This window comes from Paroedura picta, chromosome 3 (genome assembly GCF_049243985.1).
Source record: "Paroedura picta isolate Pp20150507F chromosome 3, Ppicta_v3.0, whole genome shotgun sequence".
In the NCBI taxonomy this organism is placed as follows: domain Eukaryota; kingdom Metazoa; phylum Chordata; class Lepidosauria; order Squamata; family Gekkonidae; genus Paroedura; species Paroedura picta.
Window position 1 is genome coordinate 154,922,805 of NC_135371.1, and position 23,744 is coordinate 154,946,548.

At 45.9% G+C, this 23,744-nt stretch overlaps 1 protein-coding gene across 5 annotated transcripts in view; it reads left to right on the forward strand.

The window, feature by feature from the left end:
* Positions 1–23,744, forward strand: part of KMT2D (lysine methyltransferase 2D) — a 96,115-nt gene that overhangs the window by 6,575 nt on the left and 65,796 nt on the right. For 3 of the 5 annotated variants that reach the window (XM_077328793.1, XM_077328796.1, XM_077328795.1), the window contains exons 2-14: positions 7,276–7,340; positions 8,189–8,321; positions 10,301–10,518; positions 11,135–11,244; positions 12,320–12,482; positions 13,042–13,207; positions 13,309–13,423; positions 15,346–15,494; positions 18,759–18,940; positions 19,594–19,725; positions 21,681–22,549; positions 22,713–22,826; positions 23,506–23,616. In XM_077328793.1, coding sequence (XP_077184908.1) covers positions 7,292–7,340; positions 8,189–8,321; positions 10,301–10,518; positions 11,135–11,244; positions 12,320–12,482; positions 13,042–13,207; positions 13,309–13,423; positions 15,346–15,494; positions 18,759–18,940; positions 19,594–19,725; positions 21,681–22,549; positions 22,713–22,826; positions 23,506–23,616 — 2,511 coding nt within the window. In that variant the 5' untranslated portion in view covers positions 7,276–7,291. The remainder of the gene's footprint in view (positions 1–7,275; positions 7,341–8,188; positions 8,322–10,300; positions 10,519–11,134; positions 11,245–12,319; positions 12,483–13,041; positions 13,208–13,308; positions 13,424–15,345; positions 15,495–18,758; positions 18,941–19,593; positions 19,726–21,680; positions 22,550–22,712; positions 22,827–23,505; positions 23,617–23,744) is intronic. The other 2 variants (XM_077328794.1, XM_077328797.1) reach the window with 2 other exon arrangements.

Sequence of the window (23,744 nt, forward strand, 5' to 3'; positions counted from 1 at the left end):
ACCTCTCTGGAACCTGAATCCTTTGGTGAATGAAAGAAAGGGAAGCTTACAGTCATGCACCTGAACCTCCTGGAAGGGCAGCCCCTAGGAATCCTCCCACTTTTCCTGTACTTTGTGGAACAGCTTTCTCCTTTTGAAAAGTTTCAATATTTACCTTCGTGAATGGGAAGTATGAAGCTACAGGACCTAGTATTGAGCTCTTCTGAGTGGCATCATACCATACTCTGCAATGACTTGGGTTGCTACATTCTGTGCTAACTAGCAGTAGCCAGTGGAAATTGAACTATGCAAAATGTCTTTTGATAACTTCCCAAAGGTGTTCAGGTTTGGACTCTGGTCAATATGTAGGTGTATAATATTGTATCACTATGGAGTAGCCTATATTAGCACTATTGTGTAGCCCAAAGGGTATGATATACCAGTCTTGGAAATCATTGTGAGAGATAGTAGTTGTAATAGATAGGGTTGAAGTTATCTTTAAGTCAACTTTAAGGCCATACGCGGTCTGGGCCCAATGTACTCTCGTTAAATGCCCCAAATAGCCTTACACTCCAGCACTTCCAACTTTCTGGTGATCCCTGCCCCCAGGGAAGCTTGCTTGGCCTCAACCAGGGCCAGAGCATTCTCCATCCTAGCTCTCACCCGGTGGAACGACCTCCCAGAGGAGATCCAGGGCCCTGGCAGAACTTGAACAGTTCCGCAGGGCCTGCAAAAGGGAGCTCTCCCACTAGGCAATTGGTTGAGGTTGACCACCACTTCCCATGGGCTTCCCTCCTATGACACCCACTACAACTCCACCCAACCCACAGGCTTATCGGTATGTGTTAATTTAATTTTCTCAACATTTTTCTATTCTACTATGTTGCTTGTCGTTATCACTGTATTATTGTTAAACTAAGTTATCTGTACTATTTCTATTTTATTTGGATCACACTGAGACTTCGGGGAGGGTGGTATATAAATATAATAAATAAATCTTGAACTGTATTGATGAAACTTGAGGTCCTATGTTCTTCCCCGTATTACACCACTGCAAGCTCTAAGAAACTAATATAATGCACCACTGGTTCTGCACCAGTCAGACACCACTGGGTTGAACATATTACATTGAGTAGCCATTACAGGGACCAAATACTATCTCATGTGACATAGGAACAAAACTTGATACTGACTGCCAGTTCTTCTCCCACTGCAACTTCCTTCATGCAGTAGAAGCTTAGAAACGTCTTAAATTTGTTTAGAAGATGGCAAACACGAGCAGCAGAGAAACAGAGGGAATGATTTGTGTGGAACATGGATGACATGGTCTTAGGTTTCTGTTCCAGTGCCAAAGAGCTTTTAGTTTCTTTAGTTAGAAAAGCCATCAGAATCAGAAGACCTTTATTGGCATACAAACCTTGCTAGAAAAGTAGTCTTCAGATAAATATGTCCTTGTTTAATCCCATGCTAAACTAAAAAAGGAACAAAACCCAACCTTAACAGGTAGGAACTCAAAAGTTGAGCTGAACAATAAAAATAATGTAAAACTTGTTAATTATTTATTGTAGTGCACAATTAAAAACAGAATAAAAACTTCTTAAAAACTATACCGAACTAACAGCACATAGAACCGAGGACCAAACGCATTTCGACCCTTCCGGGTGGTCATGATAATACACCCTATATAGAAATATACCTATATAGAACTCTCTATAATGTGTAGCTGAATGGTTGAGTGGCTTTTTCTGACGCACATGAGATTACACTCTGAGTACAGAATTTAATGATAGCGAAGAGTAGTGACTTTAGGGACATAACATAAGAATTGGTCTCCAAAAAGGATAATTTACACATTACTGATCCCATTATTATCATAATCTTGTTTAATCCCAACCAGCAATGAAATCCACTTTTGGTATCTTTTGTACTTTTTCTCTCTCAATCTAGACAAATAAAGTTATATTATTGGCGTACATTACAGTGCTGACCAGTTTTGAGTTGTGAGTACAAATCAAAGGCCAGTTAGTTAAGTCCTGTGCAGAGGATTGTACACTTTGACTCCAGAACAATGAATTTATCTCCTGTTAGCTTTGTGTTCTAGTAATTAAATGCAACTTGGAATACTTCACACTCAGTATGAGTTGGAAGAGCAAAAGAACCTCTGGGGGGATCGCTCTTGATAAAAAGGGGTTGAAGTGGATGCAGAGGTGTATGAGACAAACTTGCCCCCCAAATAACTCTCTCATAAGCTCATTGATGTCAATTAACTTTCCACTGATCCCCCTTCATAAAACATGAATTCACAAGAGGGGACTGAGAAATATGCTTTATTTATCGTAGAATGTTCTCAAAATATGTTACAGTGTTCAGTAAGGCAGTAGAAACATATACAAATACAAAACCAGTAGTACAAAACATCAAAAGAGGGGGAATTAAAACAGTTGACTGTATGTAAATAGTGCTTTAAAAATATTATTGGCCTCAAATCATCAAGCAGCATCTCACTAACAGTGTAAAACCCACAAAATGGAGGTTTTTGATTCCAAAAGTGAAGAAGTCTACATTTGTTGACATGGCCTCGGGGTTTGGGTAGGTTGCCAATCTCGAAGTCTAGAAACCTCTAGGAATTACAATTGATCTGAAAAGAGAGATCAGTTTCCCTTGGAGAAAATAGTTGCTTTGGAACGTGGACTCCATGGCAGCATATCATAGTGAGGACTTGTAATCTGGCGAACTGTGATTGATTCCTCACTCCCCCACATGCAGCCAGCTGGCTGACCTTGGGCTCGCCAGGGCACTGATAAATCTGTTCTTACCGAGCAGTGATAACAGGGCTCTCTCAGCCTCCCCTCCCTCACAGGGTGTCTGTTGTGGGGAGAGGAAAGGGAAGGCAGTAATATCAGGGCTCTCTCAGCCTCACCTCCCTCACAGGGTGTCTGCTGTGGGGAGAGGAAAGGGAAGGCAGTAATATCAGGGCTCTCTCAGCCTCACCTCCCTCACAGGGTGTCTGCTGTGGGGAGAGGAAAGGGAAGGCAGTAATATCAGGGCTCTCTCAGCCTCACCTCCCTCACAGGGTGTCTGCTGTGGGGAGAGGAAAGGGAAGGCAGTAATATCAGGGCTCTCTCAGCCTCCCCTCCCTCACAGGGTGTCTGTTGTGGGGAGAGGAAGGAGAAGGTGACTGTAAGCCACTTTGAGACTCCTTTGGGTAGAGAAAAGCGGCATATAGGAACCAACACTTCTTCCCCAAACTCCCATCCTTCCCAGGCTCCAGCCCCACCTCACCCCCAATCTCCAGGAATTTCCCAACCTGGATTTGGCAACTGTAGCTTGAGGAGAGCCCGAGTAAAAGGTGAAGTGCTTTTCCTTCAAGGAAGAGATCTTCCCTTGGCAGCAGCAAAGGGTTCCATAGATGCTATGACAACAGGAGGGGCCTGAACTTCCTGTGTAATTTGGAGCAGAGAGAAGGTAGGCCTCTTAGTTGAAAAGCACATTTGTGAGTCCTGTGGAAAAGTGAAGTGAGGCAGCAGAAAGAGGACTCTCTGCCCTGTTTTCTCTTTAAACTGCCACCTTGTGAAAAGCCCAACTGGAATGAAGGGAGAACTGAATTCTCCCCTGTTTCTGTGGTTGTTCCTAGTAAAACAAGGTCTGAGCAGGGGAAATTTCCACCAATCTTCATGTCCGGTTCTGATGATGAACCCTTTGTCTTGGGCTAAGGTGACATTAAGGCTGGCTGATGTCCCTGCCACCTCCTACCCTCCTCATGTGGAAGACCTGGTTAGAAAACAACTCCAGTTACCTGTGGTGTATCAATGCAGGTGTCTGAATAAACTAGGTGAATTTACCAGAGAGAGAACAAACTCCACTAAAGCCACATTTTCTGCATTTGTATACAGTTAGTAACTGGCATTCATGTTTGGCTGGGATTCTCCACATGAGAGGAAGGTAGCAAGCTGGGTTTGTGCATGTCTTAGCTTAATAATGATGCCTGAATGCCTCCATGCTCTCTATCATGCTTTGTGAGAAACCATATACAAAGACAAAGGATGCCACTGGAATAATACCCCTAAGGCCCAGTTCCTTGCTCTGTTCCCTCTTCTTATCACCTTTGTTAACTTTTGACCCAGAGCTCTCTAAGTCATTCATTGAATGACCTACTTGTTCTTGCATCCCCTTGGGGTTTGCCTGTAGTCAGCGGCTTTGTGACAAAGCTTTTCTTCCCCACTTCTCCTGGGGAGCATGGTAGGAAGCCTGTCATCAGAAGAACTTCTGGTAGATGTTTGATTTCTGTGTTTTTCCATGCCTTCGCTTGCCTGTTGAAGGTTTGAATTCAGGTCAGTCTGTATAAATGTCAAAATACCTCATACTGCTTTAACCGCTAGGGGCCTACTGCCCCAGATAAAACTGTGATAGCTTCTTCCACTTAATAAGCCACCTTTCCCATCAGATATTGATCCTGTTAAAGGGTGTGGGTGGGATTTGGTTGGGATTATAAACAATGAGGTAGGGCGGTCTCTGTATTCTCTCAGTAAGTAGCAGAGGGTGCTAACAAGTGCTCTGCTTTTGTGGGTGGGTTTAGGGCCATTGAACCAAAGACCAAACTGGACATATCAAATCCTGGGGTTTGCTTGCTGTGTGGGATGCAGAGTCTGTGCTGGAGGTAGTGATGAGGCAAGAAGTGAAAGTGGTTGGGATGTGGGTCAATGTGGATTTGTTGGCCTGGGAGAGGAGGGTCTGGTTCTTCCTGTGAGCTGAATGACAGTGGGTTTGAGTTAATATTTTTATTTATTTATTTATTTATTTATTTATTTATTTATTTATTTATTTATTTATTTATTTATTTATTTATTATATTTCTATACTGCCCTCCCTTTCGGCTCAGGATGGTTGACCTAACTCTCATACAGTACAATGAACATTCAATATAAAACTTAGTTAACAATGAAACTTGTGTCTAACAGTGTAATATAACTTCAGTACTTAATAACAACAAACAAAAAACAAACTGCACTGTGTCTGGTTTTCTATTAGTGCAGATTATGGGCTTCTGGTTGGCGGTTAGTGGCTTGTTCACTTGTTTTGACCAAATGCCTGGTGGAAGACCTCCTTTTTTCAGGCCCTGCAGAATATTATGTCAAAAGATCTCATACTGCTTTAACCACTAGGGACTTACTGTCCCAGATAATACTGTGATTGCTTCTTCCACTTAATAAGCCATCTTTCCCATCAGATATCATTGGATTCTTATGCTACTGCAGGGTGAGTGTGAAACTTCTGAAGAAAATTTGCACAACAAGAAATAGTGGGCTCTCATGGCGGCAACATCTATTTAAGACCAGCCTTCCTCAACTTTTTTACCATTGAGGAACCCCTGAAACATTCTTCAGTCTACGAGAAACCCCAGAAGTGGTGTGCTCATGCAGAATATGGTTGGGAAGCAGAGCTGTGTATACACCCACCAAGGCCTGTAATTGGCCATTTGGGGTGGGGTGGGGTGGGGTGGGGGGTGGCGCAGGTCAACATGACCATATATAGTCATATTACCTGATAAATGTTTAATTAAATATATATATATATTTAACTTCCATCCATTTGGGAAACAGCTGTCAAGAAATCCTAGGGTTTCACAAAGCTGTGGTTGAGAAAGCCTGTGTTAGACCCTAGAAACAGCTGATGAAGCCCTGAAGGAGATTACCCAACAGCACTCATTAGGTCTCCAGTTAGATTTGAGTACATGACTTAGATATAAGCTTTCCTGAGTCAAAGCTTCTTTAGTCAGACATGAGTAGGGATGCAGAGTGTCGGATGAAGGGCACTTTGACTCTCAAAAGTTTACACCCCTCAATGTCTTGTTTGCCTCTTGTACTTAAATCTTCACTGTTCTACTGCAGACTATCCCAGCAACCCTCTGAAATTATGTAAATCTCCAGTTATTCTGGTACCACAATAATCCTTGGCAAACAGTTGATTGTTTGGGTTCAGGTGGACCACTCAGTCTATGTTGAATACTAATCATGGAGCATTCTGTAGGATATGCTTCTCCACCCCTTAAAAGAACATTCTGCATAGTCTATACTTTGGAGTGGAAATTATTTTTGCTTTTCTTTTCCCATGATTTTTTCCCTGTGATTCAGTGGCTTCATAGTTCTCATGGTCCTTTAGATATTTTCTGTTTGCATGTAACATTCTCAGGTGGTTGAAAAGTTATTATTGTAGCTGGTATCATCAGTTTGTTTGGAATATCTCCTGATTTTCTACTGGATCCGTAGAGCAGGTCTCGGTAGTAAAAGAAATGAATGTTCAAGCTACCTCACTGCCAATCCCAGTTTATTGAAAATAGAGACTCAGTACAATCCTAAACGGACGTATATTTTTCTAACCCACTTGAGTTCAGTGGATTTATAAAAATGTAACTCTGATTAGATTTTCACGATTAGTCATGTATTCAAATAACACCACGTTTATGGTACCGTGTCTCCTCCCTGCACGTGTTTTGAATTTTTATATCTGGTGATGTAGCAATTAGCAGTGAGGCTTTTGAACGATGGTGCTTGCAAAGACTGGCTTTATGGTTGTAGTTTTACGTGATCAGTTAGGAGGAGCAAATATTTCAATCTGCTAGAAACTGAGAGAGATCCTGGAGATGGCTATTATATATTGTAGAAAGAAAGGTTATACACGCTTGCACCATGCACCTGCAGGTCACCACGCAAGTTCAGCTCCAGTTGGGCCCCCAGATAAATTGGTCTTTAATTTTATCTCAAGTACACTTCTGGTCCTCTTTGTTGTATAGAAGAGTTTGGAGACCTATGGATGAAACCACTTGAAGTGCTGTTGATCTGGACATTCAGTAGATGTTTCTAGGAAGGATTTGGTGTTCCATACCTCTTTCCACAGCTCGCTCATGCTACTGTTCTCTGCTGGCTTTGCCTGTCGTTGTCTCCTAAAAATCCCTTTCTTGTCTTGTATTCTAGCACATCAGTGCTTGCATCCAAATCCACATTTAGGAAGTGGAATAGTTTCTGCTAAACAAAGGAGTATTCAAATGTAATTTATATGACTGAGTGTAGAATTTCTGTTTGGGCTTTTAACACAGTCTGGATTTTAAAAAAATGCTTTCGGTAGGATGTCTTGGGCTTAGCATGCCTGAACAAAGCAAGGGGTGCATAGGTGATCTGTACTAAAGCTGCCTAAAGGTAGAGGTATAGCAAGGTTGAAGCATAGCAAGGTACAGAGAATTAAAGGTGTAGGTTCCAAATAGAACTAGGGCTTTAACAAGCTGTTTTTGTTCTCCTTTAGGTCTCTTGGAGACAGGATGGACGATCAGAAGCCGCCTGGTGAGGACAAAGACTCTGACACGCCAGGTAGGTGCTTCCTCGTTAATGGCCCTAGACACCTGCTTACAGTAGTGCAGTGCAGTAAAGGGTGGATGGCAATCTCTTGCAGAAAGTGTAGGGTGCTGACCTGTCATCCTGCCAATGCCGCCCTATCTTCCTGGTACGTTTATGACTGCAGCACTATTACGTTTCTCCTCCTGGGTATGTTTGGGGGCAGGAGGCCACCCATCCTGCAGTATAGCCAAGCATATGGGTGGTAGCATTTGGCTGGCAGGTGGCATGTGCTTCCCAGTTAAGCAGCACCTGGCCTGAGACTGCAAAGGAGAGAAGATTAAATTGGGAAGGACATGGAACTGCAGAGGTGGGCAGAAAATAGTCTGTTGGCTTACTCAAGAGCCAGCATCTGCTGTCTGCCCTGGGTTTTTAAATGTATTGCTTCTCTTTTACTGTCACAAGATGTCAGATTTCGTGCTCAGGTGAGAATATTGGATAACTTCTCCAGGATGGAGCATCTAAACAGTAAATACGCTGTTGTGGCCAGTGGGTACATCTTCCTGTCCTGCGGCTTCTTGAGGGAACTATAGGGAGAGATTGGCCAGTCCTAGTCAGCTGATGAGCTTCCCTGACCCTCCCCCTGCATAAAATTTAGTTCTATTAGTCTTGAATCCTTACCACGTTATGTTATGGATTTCCATGCCTCTAGCAGGAAAGTGTGCAGCAGCAAAATAACGTCAGAGCACAAGTAGCTGGGCATAGGAGAGCAAGCTCTTCTGGATGGGGAAGGGTGGAATGTCATGGGGGTGCTGTCTGAATCAAGGCTGCGAGCATGGCGCAGCAAGAGATCAGCTGAGTACTGACACCTAACTTGTTGGCAGCAGCAGATGGAATTATCTCCTCGGAGGAGCAGGGTGGCGTGGAAGCTGATCCCCTGAAGCCGCCAGAAGGGAGCCCTGTGAAAGAGCCCTTGGAAGAAGCAGAAGCTAAAGAAGAAACACCACTGACCTGCCGGTGAGAGACATTTGTGAGCGCTTCCCAACTTGGCAGCTTGGAGATCATCTGTGCTGCAGTTGGGACAACTGTGGTGGGCAGTGACTCAGAGCTAAGGTTTCAACAGCAGGGGGCAGGCCTCCCTAAAGAAGCAAAAGATACTCATCATGAAACTGTCCGATGCTTGCCAGCCCATTGGTCTGTCTTATTAAACGCAGACTATTACGACTGACAGTGGCTCTCTGAGTTCTCAGGCAGAGATCTCGTTGCCTAGGATGTCAGTGATTGAACATTGGGTCACCTGCCTACAAAATATATGCTCTACCACTGAGTTCTAGCCCCCTCCCCACCTGAGGCATCTCATACCCTAAATCAGGGGTAGTCAACTTGTGGTCCTCCAGATGTCCATGGACTACAATTCCCATGAGCCCATGCCATGCCTGACATGGGTTTTGCTGGCAGGGGCTCATGGGAATTGTAGTCCATGGACATCTGGAGGACCACAGGTTGACTACCCCTGCCCTAAATGACAATCACACACCCTTGTTCAAGAGATTGACAAAGGAGGAACTCTTCCCTGGTTCTGTCAGATGGTGGTGCTGTGGACCAACAAGACATTTTCTTACGCTTGTAGACTTCCTCTTTCGGGGATCAAGGTGCTGCTACTTGTTTTCTTCAGTTTCCCAGTTCCCTGAGAAAAGGACCATCAACACAGGTCCCCCCCCCCTATTTATCTTGGGTGTATAGTTGACAAAGCTTTAATTCTTCCTCCAACCCTTTTCCCCCTCTGATACAAAGGCTCCTAAGGCGCGTTCAGGAACGCGTATATTGTGTGAACCCTGGAGGAGAGTTCATGGGGAACCTGGATGTGCAAGCAGAGGGTTTTAATAGAGGACAAAGCATTGCACACCATCATAGTCTGCCTGGATGGCAGAGTGCAGCAATCTTCGGATAAGCAAGGGTCTGGATCCACCTGTCCAGTTTCTCAGGGTCATGTTGTGGCAGGGTTGCTACAGTGCAGTGGTGTGCTTATGGACAGCAGGCTGCCCAGATTGCTCACAGCAAATGTGTGGATAGGGAGAGATGTAGAAGTCCCCCCCTTCCCCTGATAAGACTACTGTATTTATCAGGCTGGTGGTGGGGGGGCGCTAGCATTCCTTTCGGCTATGTTCAAGGTAGCCGGAGCATGTCCGTCCAGCTGAGAAGCAAACACAAAGGTGTTGTGGTGTACATCACCATGTATGCTGGGGTTTGCCCCTTGTTTACTTAGATCTTGTTTCTCCCCACCCTTAAGTACACAAGCCATCTTCCTTTAATATCAAGTGAGGTTTTAGGTACGGTTTTATTACCCCCCCTGTATTTCAGCTGTAGGTGCTAAAACTAAGGGAATGCAGCTTTCCTAAGGTAATCCACTGATTACTGGTTCATTCAGTTAATTATCTTGCTCTATACGTGACAATATCTGATAACTTAAAAGTGTGTGGCTTGCCAGAGGCCATCTTGCTAACAAGCTTTATGGCTGAGCAAAGGTTTTCACAGTGAAGAAAGGAAAACCCCAGTGGAGGCATCATGCCCAGGCATAGCTTCTCTGGCCAGGCGTTGCACGGTTAAGGGAAGTTTGCCAGAGTGTTGAGGGCTTGGGAGCTGAAGTGCCTTCAGGGTCTGGGGAATCTCCCTAAACGCTAGATCAGGACATTTCAGTGGGAAGAGGTGGTTCTGGATGGGACAGTCCTTACTAGCTGCAGAAGGGACGAGACTTTTCTTCTCTTACCTTTCATGGGAATTGGTCTGTGCCAGGGGTAGTCAAACTGCGGCCCTCCAGATGTCCATGGACTACAATTCCCAGGAGCCCCTGCCAGCGAATGCTGGCAGGGGCTCCTGGGAATTGTAGTCCATGGACATCTGGAGGGCCGCAGTTTGACTACCCCTGGTCTATGCCTTCATGTCCTTTGCAATGACAAGCCCTTTTCTCTCTCTCTCTCTGCTTTCACCACCGCCAGTTCCCTACCCAAACGCTGTGCGTTCTGCAACTGCAGCAAGTGGAGCTTGCATGGGCAGCGGGAGCTGTTGCGCTTTGATCCAGCACCCGACTGGGCGGAAGGTCTTTCTGAGCCTCAGGAAGGGGAGCAGCCCAGCTTGAGAGAAGCTGGAAATGAAGACCAGACCCTCATTGGCTTTGCAGATGGCGTTTCGGTGCGAGAGGTGTTTGAGCCAACAGGTGAGTGGTGAGCATGGAGGAACATCGACTGGGGAGAACTTAAAATGGTGCATTCAGCTGGGATGTCAGACCCAACTTGCTGCCTCATATCTAGAATGTGGATTTTTCTAAGAGCTTTTTTCTTACGATGCAGCCTTGGTAAAGCAAGGCCAAGAAATGCTTTGAATAGCTGGCTTCTTATTTGGTGGCCTATTCTGATTTAGCACAAGGACCTGTGTTGGGATACATAATGCCATTTCTTTGGTGTCTGACAGTGTGACCTGGTTCCCTGATCGCTCAGCTTGATGTAGTGGTTAAGAGCGGCAGCTTCTAACCTGGCGAGCCAGGTTTGATTCCCCGTTCCTCCACATGCAGCCAGTTGGGTGAACTTGGGCTAGTCACAGTCATGATCGTGCTGTTCTCACAGTATACTCCTGTCAGAGCTCTCTCAGCTACACCTACCTCACAGGGGTAGAGGAAGGCAGCTGTAAGCCATTTTGAGACTCCTTCGGGTAGTGAAAAGTGGGGTATAAAACCCGTCTCTTCTTCCTCTTCTTCTACCCCAGTCCATCTGTGTGCCCCAACTAAGATTTAGTTAGCTTTACTTTTTACACTCTCCTTTTCCCTTTTGTTTCAGGGCACTTCTGGGCTCATCATTGGTGTGTGGTGTGGTCAGCTGGAATCTTGCGTGCGGAAGGGTCATGGTTGAGCCATGTGAACAAAGCTGTCATCTCAGGGATTGCACAGGTCTGGCAGGGAAAGGGAGATGGTGTGGGGCAGGGAGAGGGGAGGGAATTAAATCCAGGGAGCAGCATCACTGCCATCAAGAAACATTTTCGGAGCCTGTATGCACCTGCATTAAAATTTCTAATTTGGATTTTACTGATTTGTGTAGAATCCTGAAAATTGTCATCTTCCCCTTTAAATGCCTTTGCCTCTCTTGCAGCCTGGTGAATTCCTTAACACACATTGGGGAAAGGGGGCGATTTGCCTTGGTCCATCAAACACCAGATTTTGCCCTTGGTGACTGGGGAGGGAGACTAGAGGAAATTCCTTATCTTAAAAACGAGTTTAGAGACTACATAAAATTAAAATGCTATGTGCAGGATACAGTATACTCATGAGTACAAGGACCAATTGGCATTGGCCCACCTTAGATGCATAAGCAAAATGTGGATGGTGGAATCCAGTGATCAAGGAACAGGCCTTCCTCATGACCACCAGGTCCACTCACAGACCCTTTCCAAACAAGCATTTTCCAGGGGTCTTTTCTGGTCCCTGACCCCTTCCCACCACACACAAAAAATTGAACATAGGCTTCTGAACCCCCCCCAAGTCACTTTTCCAGACTCTGAAACCAAATTATATTATAAAAATATCCACAAACTGAATCCAGAACCTAGATTTCCAATAACAGAATCTTGAACATTATTTTTTGTTGACTACAGTGCTCCAAAGCCTTTCCCAACCCTTGTATTAGTTTCCCTTTTGCAGGGAACAGGAGGTGAAACTTCTGCCCAGGTACTATAAAGAGATCAGGCATGCGTTAGTCTCACTATCAAGCCACCAGCATGAATTGTGGAAATTATGCTCTTCAGAGTATGTGTGCAAATCCTGAAGGGCCAGATCTCTCGAGCAAACTCCAGAACGGATTAGGAAGTTGATCGTTCTGAAGCATAATGGAGCTTGCGGAAGGTTGATCCTTGTTTCAGCTGCTGGGCTCACCTTCAATAGTAGTGGATTTCAGCACTGGGCCCTTGGGAGCTGCTGTTCTCTTCTTTTTCCTTCGTTGAACTTGTGATCTGCTGCTTGCTTCTTTTAGAAATGTGAACACTGTCAAAGACTGGGTGCTACCATTCCGTGTCGTGCGGAGGGATGCCAGCGCCACTATCACTTCCCCTGCGCCGCAGCTAGTGGCTCCTTCCAGTCCATGAAGTCATTGAAGCTCCTGTGTCCAGAGCACCTGGACCAGGCTGTGCAGATGGGTATGTGTTAGCAGGATGCCAAGGGCGGCTGCCGGTGGAAGGGTTGGCTAGTGACCTGCTGGAGTGTGAATGGGGTCTCTCTTACCCCTGTGGCTTGTAAATAGCAATGGAATGGAGGGGGAAGTGGCTTCTAGTAGGTTGAGCTAGGGATTCCAAAGTTAGCTTCTTGAAGAGAATGTGTTCATACTTGGCTCTTCTGGCCCTTTCTTGAATGCCTATGGCCACTGTGGGGTTGGGAGGTAAATTTCCTCCAGGTCAGCCTGATCAGGGATTCTGTTTATTGGGGGGGGGGGCATCATCTGGGTATGGAATTAGGGTCACTGTGGGTGGGCAGGAACTTGTGAAGTGCCTACATTCTGCATGGGGTTGGACTAAATGAGACTGGAGGAACCTTCCAACTCTATGCTTCTACATGAGGGTGCAGGATCTACTGTTTAGAGAGGTCCAGATAGCACTCCTGCCTTAGTTTGGGGTTTGGCTGCAGAGGACCTGGCGTATGGAGAGTTAGTGATGTGGCGTCTTCAGTCCCATTGCACCCTTCTTCTTCTTCTTCCCACAGAAGACTCGCGCTGCATGGTGTGTGATGCACCGGGGGACTTGCGTGATCTGCTCTTCTGCACCAGCTGTGGCCTGCACTACCACGGCACCTGCTTGGAGATCACGGTAACGCCCCGCAAGCGCTCTGGCTGGCAGTGTCACGAATGCAAAGTTTGCCAAACGTGTCGGTAAGCATAAAGCCCTTGGAAACTGGAAAGGGAGAGGTCTGTGCTCCGCCGTGCGGGAAGGAAGGACTCAGTGCTGAGAATGGGGTGTCTGTCCTTTGCAGGCTATCGGGGGAGGACAGCATGACGTTAGTGTGTGAAGCTTGCGATAAATGTTACCATACGTACTGTTTGAAGCCAGCCATTGAGAGCCTCCCGACAGACTCCTGGAAGTGCAAGGTGAGTGTCTTGCCCTCACACAGATGGGTGCTAACAAGATAAAATTGATCTCCCCCTCCCTCCCAAAAAAGCTCAATTATCTATTGTGTAAATTCAGCAAATGTGAATGTTTGTTTAACGCCCATTTCCGAAAGGCATAGGGAGAGGCAGGAAGCAATACAGGCAGTTGAAGGCCCATAGAAATCCTGCTCAATATCTCTTCTGGTTTCTGAAGTCGTGACTGAAGTTGTCCGTGTGACCTCAATCCAAGGGGATAAACACTTTCTTTTTTTAAAAAAGAGGGAGATGACTTTCATGGTTTATGCTTGTTTTGACCCTCTGCTGAACTGCAGAATGCCCATGGCCCTGCTCATGCGCATTGAGTCTTCCCTTCTTCAGGAGGGATGCCAGAATAGCCGGGATCTTTCTAGCATTATGCCCTTGGCTCTTCTCATGCCAACCCCCCCCCCCTCCAATTCATTTCCCTCTAACTATCCCTGGGGCTATGAGGATTCGCATCTTGAGTGAAACCACAACTGGGTACACTGCTAGAAAGGCAGGAGTCTCCGGCAAGTCTGTGCTCTTTGAATGTGGCATTTCATAACAGGCACAAAACTTGGAAAATTGCCGTTTCCTTTTGGGAAAAGGAGGTCTTTTTCTCTATCTATAAATGACGTGAACAAAATATGGCTACGTAGAAAGATGGTAGCTGTTAGCAGATGGAGATTTTACATCTTGTATGTCAGTCTAGCAACCTTTATTATTACGGTCATAGACCAGCACATATCTCGTCTCATATATTATACATTATCTCCTTTGTGGCAGCCGTCAATCACCCTTTTCCCTCTTACTCTTTTAGGGGGTGTATTTGCAGGGGTGGGAGACAGGAATGCAAATTCTTGATTAATGTTCCTGTGTAAATATAAAACACTTAGGCAACAAGAGTTCATTTGCACATTTTGGTGTGAACTAGCTTTTGGCTGTTTGTTAGCATCATAGCATGCTACAGTTTTATTTTGCTGCTTTCCCCATCTCGGCCAACTGAAATGAACTGCCCAGAAGTGACAGAGCTCTGACTGCTTCCTATTTGCACAAGGTCTTCTCTTTGTCAGTTAGGAGAACATCTTGGTGGGTGTTTCCCACCTCTCTTTGAGGGAGGCAGGAAGAATTCAAACTTTCTGTCTCCTGGTGAGAAGCATTCTTCCCCAGTCTTCTCCTGCCTCAAGAAGGGAGAACAGTTAGACTAGGCATTTCTCTTACTCTTCTAATTATACTTCTACCTTACCTTTCCTTCCCCCCCTCTCCTTTTCTATTTCTTCTCCACACTTAACCTGGTAATTCCTACTCACTCCCCCTTCCTTTTTCCTTCTAACTTTTTTCTTCTTAGTACCTAAATGGGGCTCTGGCGCCAAGTTCAAATCCAACAGTATTCCCTACCCCCCCCCCCGCCCCAATTTGACTCATACGTTTACCCAAACTATAATCCCACTTTGTTGGGGTCAGTGTCCATATGATTAAACCAGACTTTCTCAACCAAACCCTGGGGTTTCTTGACGGCCCTGGAAGATTTTCCTAAATGTGTGGGAGTTAATTAATGTTTTATATATTTTTAGTATTTGTTAAACATTTATCAAGTGTTATGTGACCATATATGGTCATGTTGACCTCCTCCAAATAGCCAATGGTGGTCCTGGAGGTGGTGGGAAGGGGAGGGGCCCCGGGTGGGCAAGTACGCAACTATACTTCCCAACCATATTCTGCATGATCGCGCCACTTCTGGGGCTTCTTGAAGCCTGGAGAATGTTTGTGGGGTTTCTCGATGTTAAAAAAGTTGAGAAAGGCTGTGTTAAACAGTCAGCGCCAGGGAAAATCTTGCCCTCACAGAATGACCAGCATACCTGCCTTGCATCTGTTCTGAATGCTTCTTGTTTCCCTCCTTGCAGAGTTGTCGTGTTTGCTCTGACTGTGGCTTCCGCTCCTCTGCACTGGATCCCGGCTGCCAGTGGTACGAGAACTACTCTTTGTGCGAAGGGTGTCAAGAGCGGCGTTGCAAGGATGCTGCTGCCACTGAGGCCGTACAGCACAGCCAAGAGTGAGTTCCTTGGGCTGAAAAATCTGGGTTTTGGCTTCACTGATGGCCCGCCGCCTAGCACAGAGGCTTTTGGTTTGGTCTTGCACCCGGAAATGTTTTGCAAGGTTGGCAGCTGTAGGACTAGTTTGACAACTCCTTCAGTGCTTATCCAGTGATTTTCGTGGATTTAATTTTGGGGTTGATGGATCCCAGTGGTGAGAAGAAATTAGACGTCTTTCTGAAACTTCTGTCAGACTAAACTTGAACTCTAAACTCGGTGATGAAAGGGTATGAAGTATTCATCACGTCTACTATAGGTTTCCATTTCTTTCATGCTCGGGCTGAACAGTCGCCATCTTTCAACTTGTAGCTCTAGTCCAGGTTTTTTTGAAACAGGGCTAGTGGCTCAAGAGAGTCTGAAGGATGTGGCAGAATTGCAGAGGAGGGTAATGCGGTAAGCTGGCACTGAAGATGTTTGGAGGAGTAGGAGGACTGTCAAGCCAATGTGAGGTCCGTTAGACCAGGAGAGAGAGAGAGAGAGAGAGAGAGATGGGGGGGATAGTAGTTATTATTAATGTTTGCAGATCGTAAAAGAATATTTGATGCCCTCACAGCATAAAAGCAGATTCAAGTGGGTAGCCGTGTTGGTCTGAAGTAGCACAACAAAACTTGAGTCCAATGACACATTTAAGACAAACAAAACAATTATCCTTACTTATTATTATTTCCTTCAGTGTTCACCCACATTTTTTCAGTTACCCCAAAGAAAAACTGAATGCTATACAAATTGGGTGAGTGCATTTCAGTCCAAAGGGGGAAAGGCAGAATCGTTTTTTAATGCTTCTTCCAGGTTTGAAGTCCTCAGACTTCTTCATGCTATACATTTAGAGTGAAAAGTGTTGAAAAGTGTTTTACTCATTCTATAAGAGGAGAAAACAATTTTGTATATTTTTGGTGTTCTCCAAAATTTCTGTTAGGCTGATTGGAGAGGAAACCTTCTTGTAGAATCAATCTCTGCCTAAGATGAGGCTGTACAATCTGCTGTCAGATGGACTCTGTTTCATTGATCCAGAATCCATCTTTCATCTATTGTGACAGAACATGGGACACAGCATCACAGCTGCCAACACATTGATCAGGGAAGTCCTCTCCTAAAGATGTTCTCCAAGTTCCTGAAGGGGTGGAACTTACCAGTACTGTGCATCTTCATGCCTCTGACCATCTTCTGTCCATTTTACTGCCCTTGAGCCTGACATTGAAGGCTTTTTTGCAACTCTTGCAGGTTACGGAAGTGATGCTTATACTGTCAATGGAGAACTGGGAAGACAAGGCCCAATTTTCCAATGAGAACTGTAGTGGCTCTGTCTTACCATGTAGAAACACTAGAGGTCCATCCTAATCAGAATATGACAACCATGAAGTAGTTGACAGTATGTTGGCCTCATGTGAGGAATCTACCAAAAATCTAAAATGCATGGAAGGCTCTACAATAATGGTGTAGCCAAAAGATAATTTATCGTGCTAAAGTAGAGGTCCGTCCTTTGTTGGGGTCTTTCTTGGAAGATGGGACTATGAATCTCTACCAGTACATTTGTTCTCAGCAAACCAGCTTGTTTAATAGATGTAGTTTTTAAAATATATATAATTTTATTTCATAGAAAGGGTGTGGGGTGAAGGGATTGAAGTATGGTATACAGTGCAGGGAAGGAGGGAGAGAGAAATAGGTCAATTTTCAAATACAGTCTCATCTTAACATTATCTACTAGTTAGCTAATTACAGTGATTCTGTGTTTTTGTGGACATTCATGTCTCTTGATAATCCAGAAAGCATTTCCAATGGTTTTGAAATTTTTCTGGAGGTTATTTGCGCACCATGCTAGTCAGACTTGCCATTGATACAAAGTGTGCCATCTTGTCCTACCATTCTTCAACTTCTAGAACTGATGTTTGCTTCCACTTCGCTGCTACTAATAAATAGATGTAGCTTTTGAATGGACATAGTACACCAATGCCTGCCACATCTACAGACTCCTGTCTTGGGACTGCTGCTTAGTACTGAGTGCTCACCAAGGATCCATGTGAAGTCTCTTTATACTTCCCATCTCTGAAGGCGACACTTCACAGCTGTGACTTTTACCTCAAGGAGTTAGTACATGTGGAGGCCCTTTCTAAGAGGAAGGAGCACTACATGGTTCATTCTAGTAATATAGCTGTAAGGATAGCTTCTCTTGTTTATATCAGATATTACTAGTTTATTCCACAGATCTCAAGCATGGATTTTGTCAAAAGCTTGAAAAGATTGTTCCAATTTGATGAGCCCTTGTGTAGTTCTTTTGAAGACCCCAATCACTTGGGTTCCCTGCTGGGAATATCTAGACCAGGGGCCGCAGTTTGACTACCCCTGATCTAGACAAAAAAAAAATCCCTCCCCAGTTTCCTATCCTATGTTAATACTATCATTGTGGCTTGTTAGAACCTTTGTTGTGTGTCTTTTCCTTCTCGAATTCTAACTTGTTCTGTTGGCTAGAGCAGGGGTAGTCAACCTGTGGTCCTCCAGATGTTCATGGACTACAGTTCCCATGAGCCCCTGCCAGCAAATGTTGCAGGGGCTCATGGGAATTGTAGTCCATGGACATCTGGAGGACCACAGGTTGACTACCCTTGGGCTAGAGCCTTTACCACAGTGGCCTTGTCTCCCAAAGCCCCATTGGTAGACATTTGACCAGCCACCACTTAGCCAATGCTTTTAGGCTTTACCTCCACCTTTACCTCTAGTGAATGGCTGAGACCACTGCTGTTTGCTGCATGGTTGGAGAGATGCGGTTGAGCCACTGTTCAGCCACTGTTGCAGCACATCCTGTCACCAGATGCTGTCCTTGGGGCGAAGGAGAATAAAATGTTGGGCCTACCAATAATGTTCCTTTGGCCCAGACAGGATTTGCTTTGAGAGGGGTCTGCATTTCTCTTAAGGATCTTTGGTTTTGTTTCTCTCTACACCCCCCCCCCCTTTGCAGTCTGTTTTGCTTAGAACTTGGAGGTGTCCCTTGTTTTTCTCTTTATGACTTAAGAAAAAAATATATAGCACAAATGCAAGTTAATGTTCTGAAGGCTTTTCAGTTTGTTGCTAGTTAGCTGTGCTGTAATGCTTCCAAATCCAGTTGCTGTTGGGATAACAAAGTGGGCAAAGTGCTTGGAACTCTCAAAAACACTAAGAGGGCCAGCCTGTAGTTATTTAACATAGTGCATCTCAAATGTGTTTTCCTTTCTCTCTCTTTACCCCCTCAGAAATGTTCCCCCAGCAAACAGTCCTCTAAAGAATGCGTTCCCTGTAGCAGACACGCCGGCATCTCCCCAGCCGTTGCAGGAAGCTCCTGTGGCCAGTCCAGGGCAAATGGAAAGCAGCAGTGACCCTGTTAGCTTGCATCAAGAAGAGGAGGTCCCTTTGGAATGTAATGAAAAAAACGCTGGTGAGTTGCCCTCTTTCTCTTTTTCCCCTTCTTCCCTTCCCCCTAGCCCAGGACTTTTCATCAGAAGGTGTCTCAAGAAATAGCAGGCCCTAGAGACTCATAAAGAGGGAAAGGATCACCTGCTCACACTTCCCATGATCTCATTTAATCTGCTCAAAACTGATGCTTCTCCAGACCTCTATTGCTGATCCCTATTGCTTTTTCAGAAGCAGTCAGGCCGAAGTGAGGTTGCAGTACCAAACCTTAACAAATCGCGTGTCCAGTAATAGTACAAACGAGCTGTACTCACGATTTTTCTTTGTTTGCGTCTGGTGTAAATGCATGAGCCCTATCCACGTAAGAGCAGGGTTTGGAGTCAATAAACAAAAGGCAAAGCAAAAGATCCCTCTTGGGGATTTTGCCACCCTCCGGCTTTCCATTCTTCTGAGAGGAAGGCAGGCATGAAAACGTGCCAGGAATATTGTCCTGAGCAGGTGATTCCCTCGTGGTGGTTTGCAGCACCCGCAGTGGCAACCAGATGGCAGTGGCACTCCACCCCATGTTATCAGAATTCCAAAAGTGCCCACGGCTTAACAGGGTTGGGGCTCCCTGAACTACAGAGTGGATTAATGTGTTTGTCCTTTTTAATGAGCTGCCCTGCTTATCCACACCAGATGCAGACAAGCCTTTAGAGATGTCCAGCAGGGATCCAGAGGCCCCTGCCGGGCAGGAGCAAATGGAAGTGGAGACATCAGTAGAGCCTGAAAATGCCCCCTTGCCAGCACCCCCTCCTCCAGTACCACCAGGTGAGTAAGTGGGCCATATCTAAATGGTAGCAGCAAGGCAAAGTGAAAAGCTAAATGAGTAATGGAAATGTATAGCTTGGGTATAGATTTGCTTGGCGAGTTAAGAGTGTAAGAAATGCCTTGCTGGATCAGACCATAGTTAGCACAGCATTTGGTTTGCAGCCATCACCAGCCCAACTCCTTGGAGTAATTCCAAGCAAGGCATGGAAGTGGTGCCTCTGTTGCTTTTCTCTCTCTTTGCCAAGGACATGATATGTGGCCTTTCTGTGTGGAGGCACTGCTTCAGGGTTTTTTAGCAATGGCCATTTGTTCCAGATAATTGGAGAATATGGTTGGGTCCAGGTATGGCTGGCTGTAACCACTAAAACAAATCAAAATCCTGTGCCTAATTGCAATTTCAGCATTCAGCAGGAGGAAAAAATGAATTCTGCCAAAAAATAAATTCTGTTTGCTTCTTTTGCATAATTCTGCTTCTGCAGTAGAAATCAACCTGCTACCATTATACCTGTGAAATCCTATAAGCCACCGCCCACATAATTTACAACACATCACTTAAGGCATAGAGTTCTGTGTTTACTAACGTATGGAAATTGTCATTCCCAGGGATTCCAAAATCCATGCTTAATAGCAAATTCCTAGCTTGTGCAACATGGCAGAACACAGTACAGTGGCCAAGGGATGTGTTTGTATCATTCAGTTCCAACTCTGTTCTACCTGTATGGACTTGTACCCCCCCCTCCTCAACTGCATAATCTGAAAACAAAGGGAACCTGTAGTTTTAGATTAACTTTGTGTTTTATTCATCTTCCAAAGTTGAGGTTTTTGAGAACATGACATGATAATAATAGTTTTAGGTAGCAAAGAAGAAAGACAGGATAAAACGTAATATTTTTCAAGTTGTTTCCTGAGCAGCAGTTGCACTGGCAGGAAGTTGTGTTTGCACATACGTACAAGGGCTTCTGGTGCCCTTCATGTGGGGTGGCTGGCATTCCAAAGAGGTTTGGGACCCATATGTTGGATGGGAAAATGTTCTTTCTTTCTTGAAGGAGGAGAGTATCTTGACTGAGTGACTCCTCCCACTTGTTGTGCAAGCAGGGTAGTGTCTATCAAAACAGAAAATGCTTCTCCCTTCTGGTGGTAGGAACCACCATCTTCTTTTCCCCCACTCTTTCTCTTTCCGTTTCAGGTTATGGTTCTTCGTTGTCCTGCAGTTCCAGGGTGCTGCTCCATAGCATCTCTGAAAGCATCTTTCTTCTCTTTTCCATTACTAGAGTCAGCTTGGTCTATTTAAGCAGCAGAATGAGGGGTAGAACAGGCTGTACTGTTTTGCACCCCAGCCAGGGGGAGAAGTCACGCTTTTGATGTTCCTTTTGTAAACACTCTCGGCATTTAAAAAAAATTAGCACGTCAGGGAGACAGGGGTTCTATGCTAGTTTTCCACTTACAGGATATGTTGGGGAATTCAAATAACATAATCCTTCCCCTGCAGTCTGAAGAGGAATACTCCATTCTATCACCTCAGTGCCCTGCTACCTCATTCCACTGCCTGTCTAGACCAGGCCTCAATAAAAAGGAGCCATGTTGATGCAGTCAGCATTGGATTCAGAGCTGCACACATAGCCTTCATTATGTTTCTGATTACTCTATTGGATTAATTGTGGGATGGGCGTGTAATATTGCTTCATGCTGTGCCTCCATGTTTTATTTGGTTGAATCCCACAGTTCTCCCCAGTGGAGTGACTAAGTGGTCAACAACATCTTTTCTGCCCCAAAACCACCACCCTAAATTGGCCCGAGAAAGTGTGACTGGCCCAAGGTCACCCAGTGGGGGGATCTGGATCTCTGTTTCCTAGATCATCATCCAACACGTCTTGCTGACTGTCTTGCTGGTGATCCTCATGCTCTACCTTTCCCTCTTCTTGAGATGTATCTTCTGCTCTCTGTCCTCCCCTCAGATCATGTGTCACCTGCCCATCCTGAGGAGTCAACACTAGGTGCCAAAGAGCATCTTGCCTTTGAGTTGCTGCCGGTAGAGCAGGAACCTCCAGAGAGCCATATTGAGACAGCACCATCGATCCAAGAAGCTGAGCCATCGCCTCCCACAAGCCCTCAGCCTGCCTCTTTCAAAGTTGGTTCCCCTGAAGCTGCTGATGGAGAGGCCAGTGAGGAGCCCATGGATACGGGGCCTGAGGAAGGGATTGATTCAGGCAGCCTGGGTGACAGCAGAGTCCAGGTTGGTCAAGAAGAGGAGGAAGAGGAGGCAGCGGCACAGAAGATGGAGCTCATGGGAAGATTCTCCCCACAGTTGAGTGAGGAGGAGGCACCAGAAGAAGGGCATGCCACAGCAGGGCCAGAGCCCAACGAGACTCCCCTAATCTTTGCTGGTGAATCCAAGTGCTCTCCATCACCAGTGGAGGCAGAATTGATGGGCAGTACATCCACCCCACTGGAGGGCTATAGCACCGCCAACCCACTTGACGGAGGGGCAGGGGCAGATGAGTTGGGTCCAGCTGCACCACCCTTGAGGCCCCACCCCTTGGTTAAGTCGGATATTGTTAATGAGATCTCCAACCTGAGCCAGGGTGACGCCAGCGCCAGCAGCTTTCCAGGCTCAGAGCTTCCATTCGCTTCCCCGTATCACGAAGGCGGGGGCTCGTTCTCCATGGAAATGGCCGGCTTGACCTCCACGGACGTCAGCCTGCAAAAGGACGATGGGGCCTCCTTGGCCCTGGGCGAGATGGACGACTCCTTACTCTTCGATGTCAAGGGCGAGGGCGAAAAGGGACGCCGGCGCAGCTCCCCGGCCCGCTCCCGTGTCAAACAGGTAACCCGGTGCCCTCGACTAGTTGATTCTTGCTGCTGCTGGGCAGCAAATGCTTTCCCGTGTTGACTAATAACCCCTTCCCTGTCATCAGTAGCGGGAAGGCAATGGAGCGGAGAACGTGTGCACATCCCCGCAAAATATTTTCTCTCTATTCTGGCCGTAGGGTCGCAGCAGCAGTTTTCCTGGGAGGAGAAGGCCTCGGGGAGGGTCTCATGGCGGTCGGGGGCGGGGCCGCTCACGGTTGAAATCTACCACCTCTTCAATTGAGACGTTGGCGGTAAGGACAGTGTTGGCAGGCAGGAGAATATTGGGGCGGTGTGGCAGTAAGAGGTTCCCAAGGAAAGAGAAGCTGCCGTGGGCTGGAACCATGAGGCTGGCTAGAGTGTCTCCATCTTGGTTGGTGCCGCTTGGGTCTAGAAAACGGTCCGTGTATTTGAGCTCCATACTTTTACTGGTGTTACCTGGGGCAGGCCCGACTTTTTCACCTTTGTTACCAAAATCTCCCCACACTTATAGGTTTGATTTATTTATTTAGAGAAATGATATGCCTGCTTTTCTCCTGAACTTCTGGGAGTCCAAGGTGGATCTCCATTCCGCCTGTGATCAAGCGTCTTTCTTCTTTATGTGCTCTGAAGCAGCTTGTCGTTCATGTGCTGCAGTTTCCTTGATTGTTATAATACTAAGAAGCGCTTATTTCTGTCCGTGCTCTTAAAGGAGCAGGAGCCTTATCCGTTCTGGAGTGTGTACCAAGAACTAGACCATGCAGTGTATTGGGAGGGGACTGGGAGGATAAGTCTGGGCTGTGTGATCCATGAAACCTAGTTTTTGTGGCAGGGGTGGTACCCACTCCCCACCCCTGTATCTGATTAGCTTGTTGAGGATTTGGATGTTTTTGGAGTGCTAGAAAGGGTGCCTTACTTTGCTCCTGTGCTTCCCCTTTCAATCCCTTCCCTAAGCTTGCTGACATTGACAGCTCCCCAAGCAAAGAGGATGACGACGATGACGACGACACCATGCAAAACACAGTGGTGCTCTTCTCCAACACCGACAAGTTTGTGCTGATGCAAGTGGGTATTAGGGTGGCAAGCTTCAATTGATTTTTCGTTTTAATTGCACTGATTAATTGGCCAAACTGTGGATTAAAATCTCCTGTGGATTAGAATTTTGTCTCTGTTTTCATTGGACGCAGTCCATA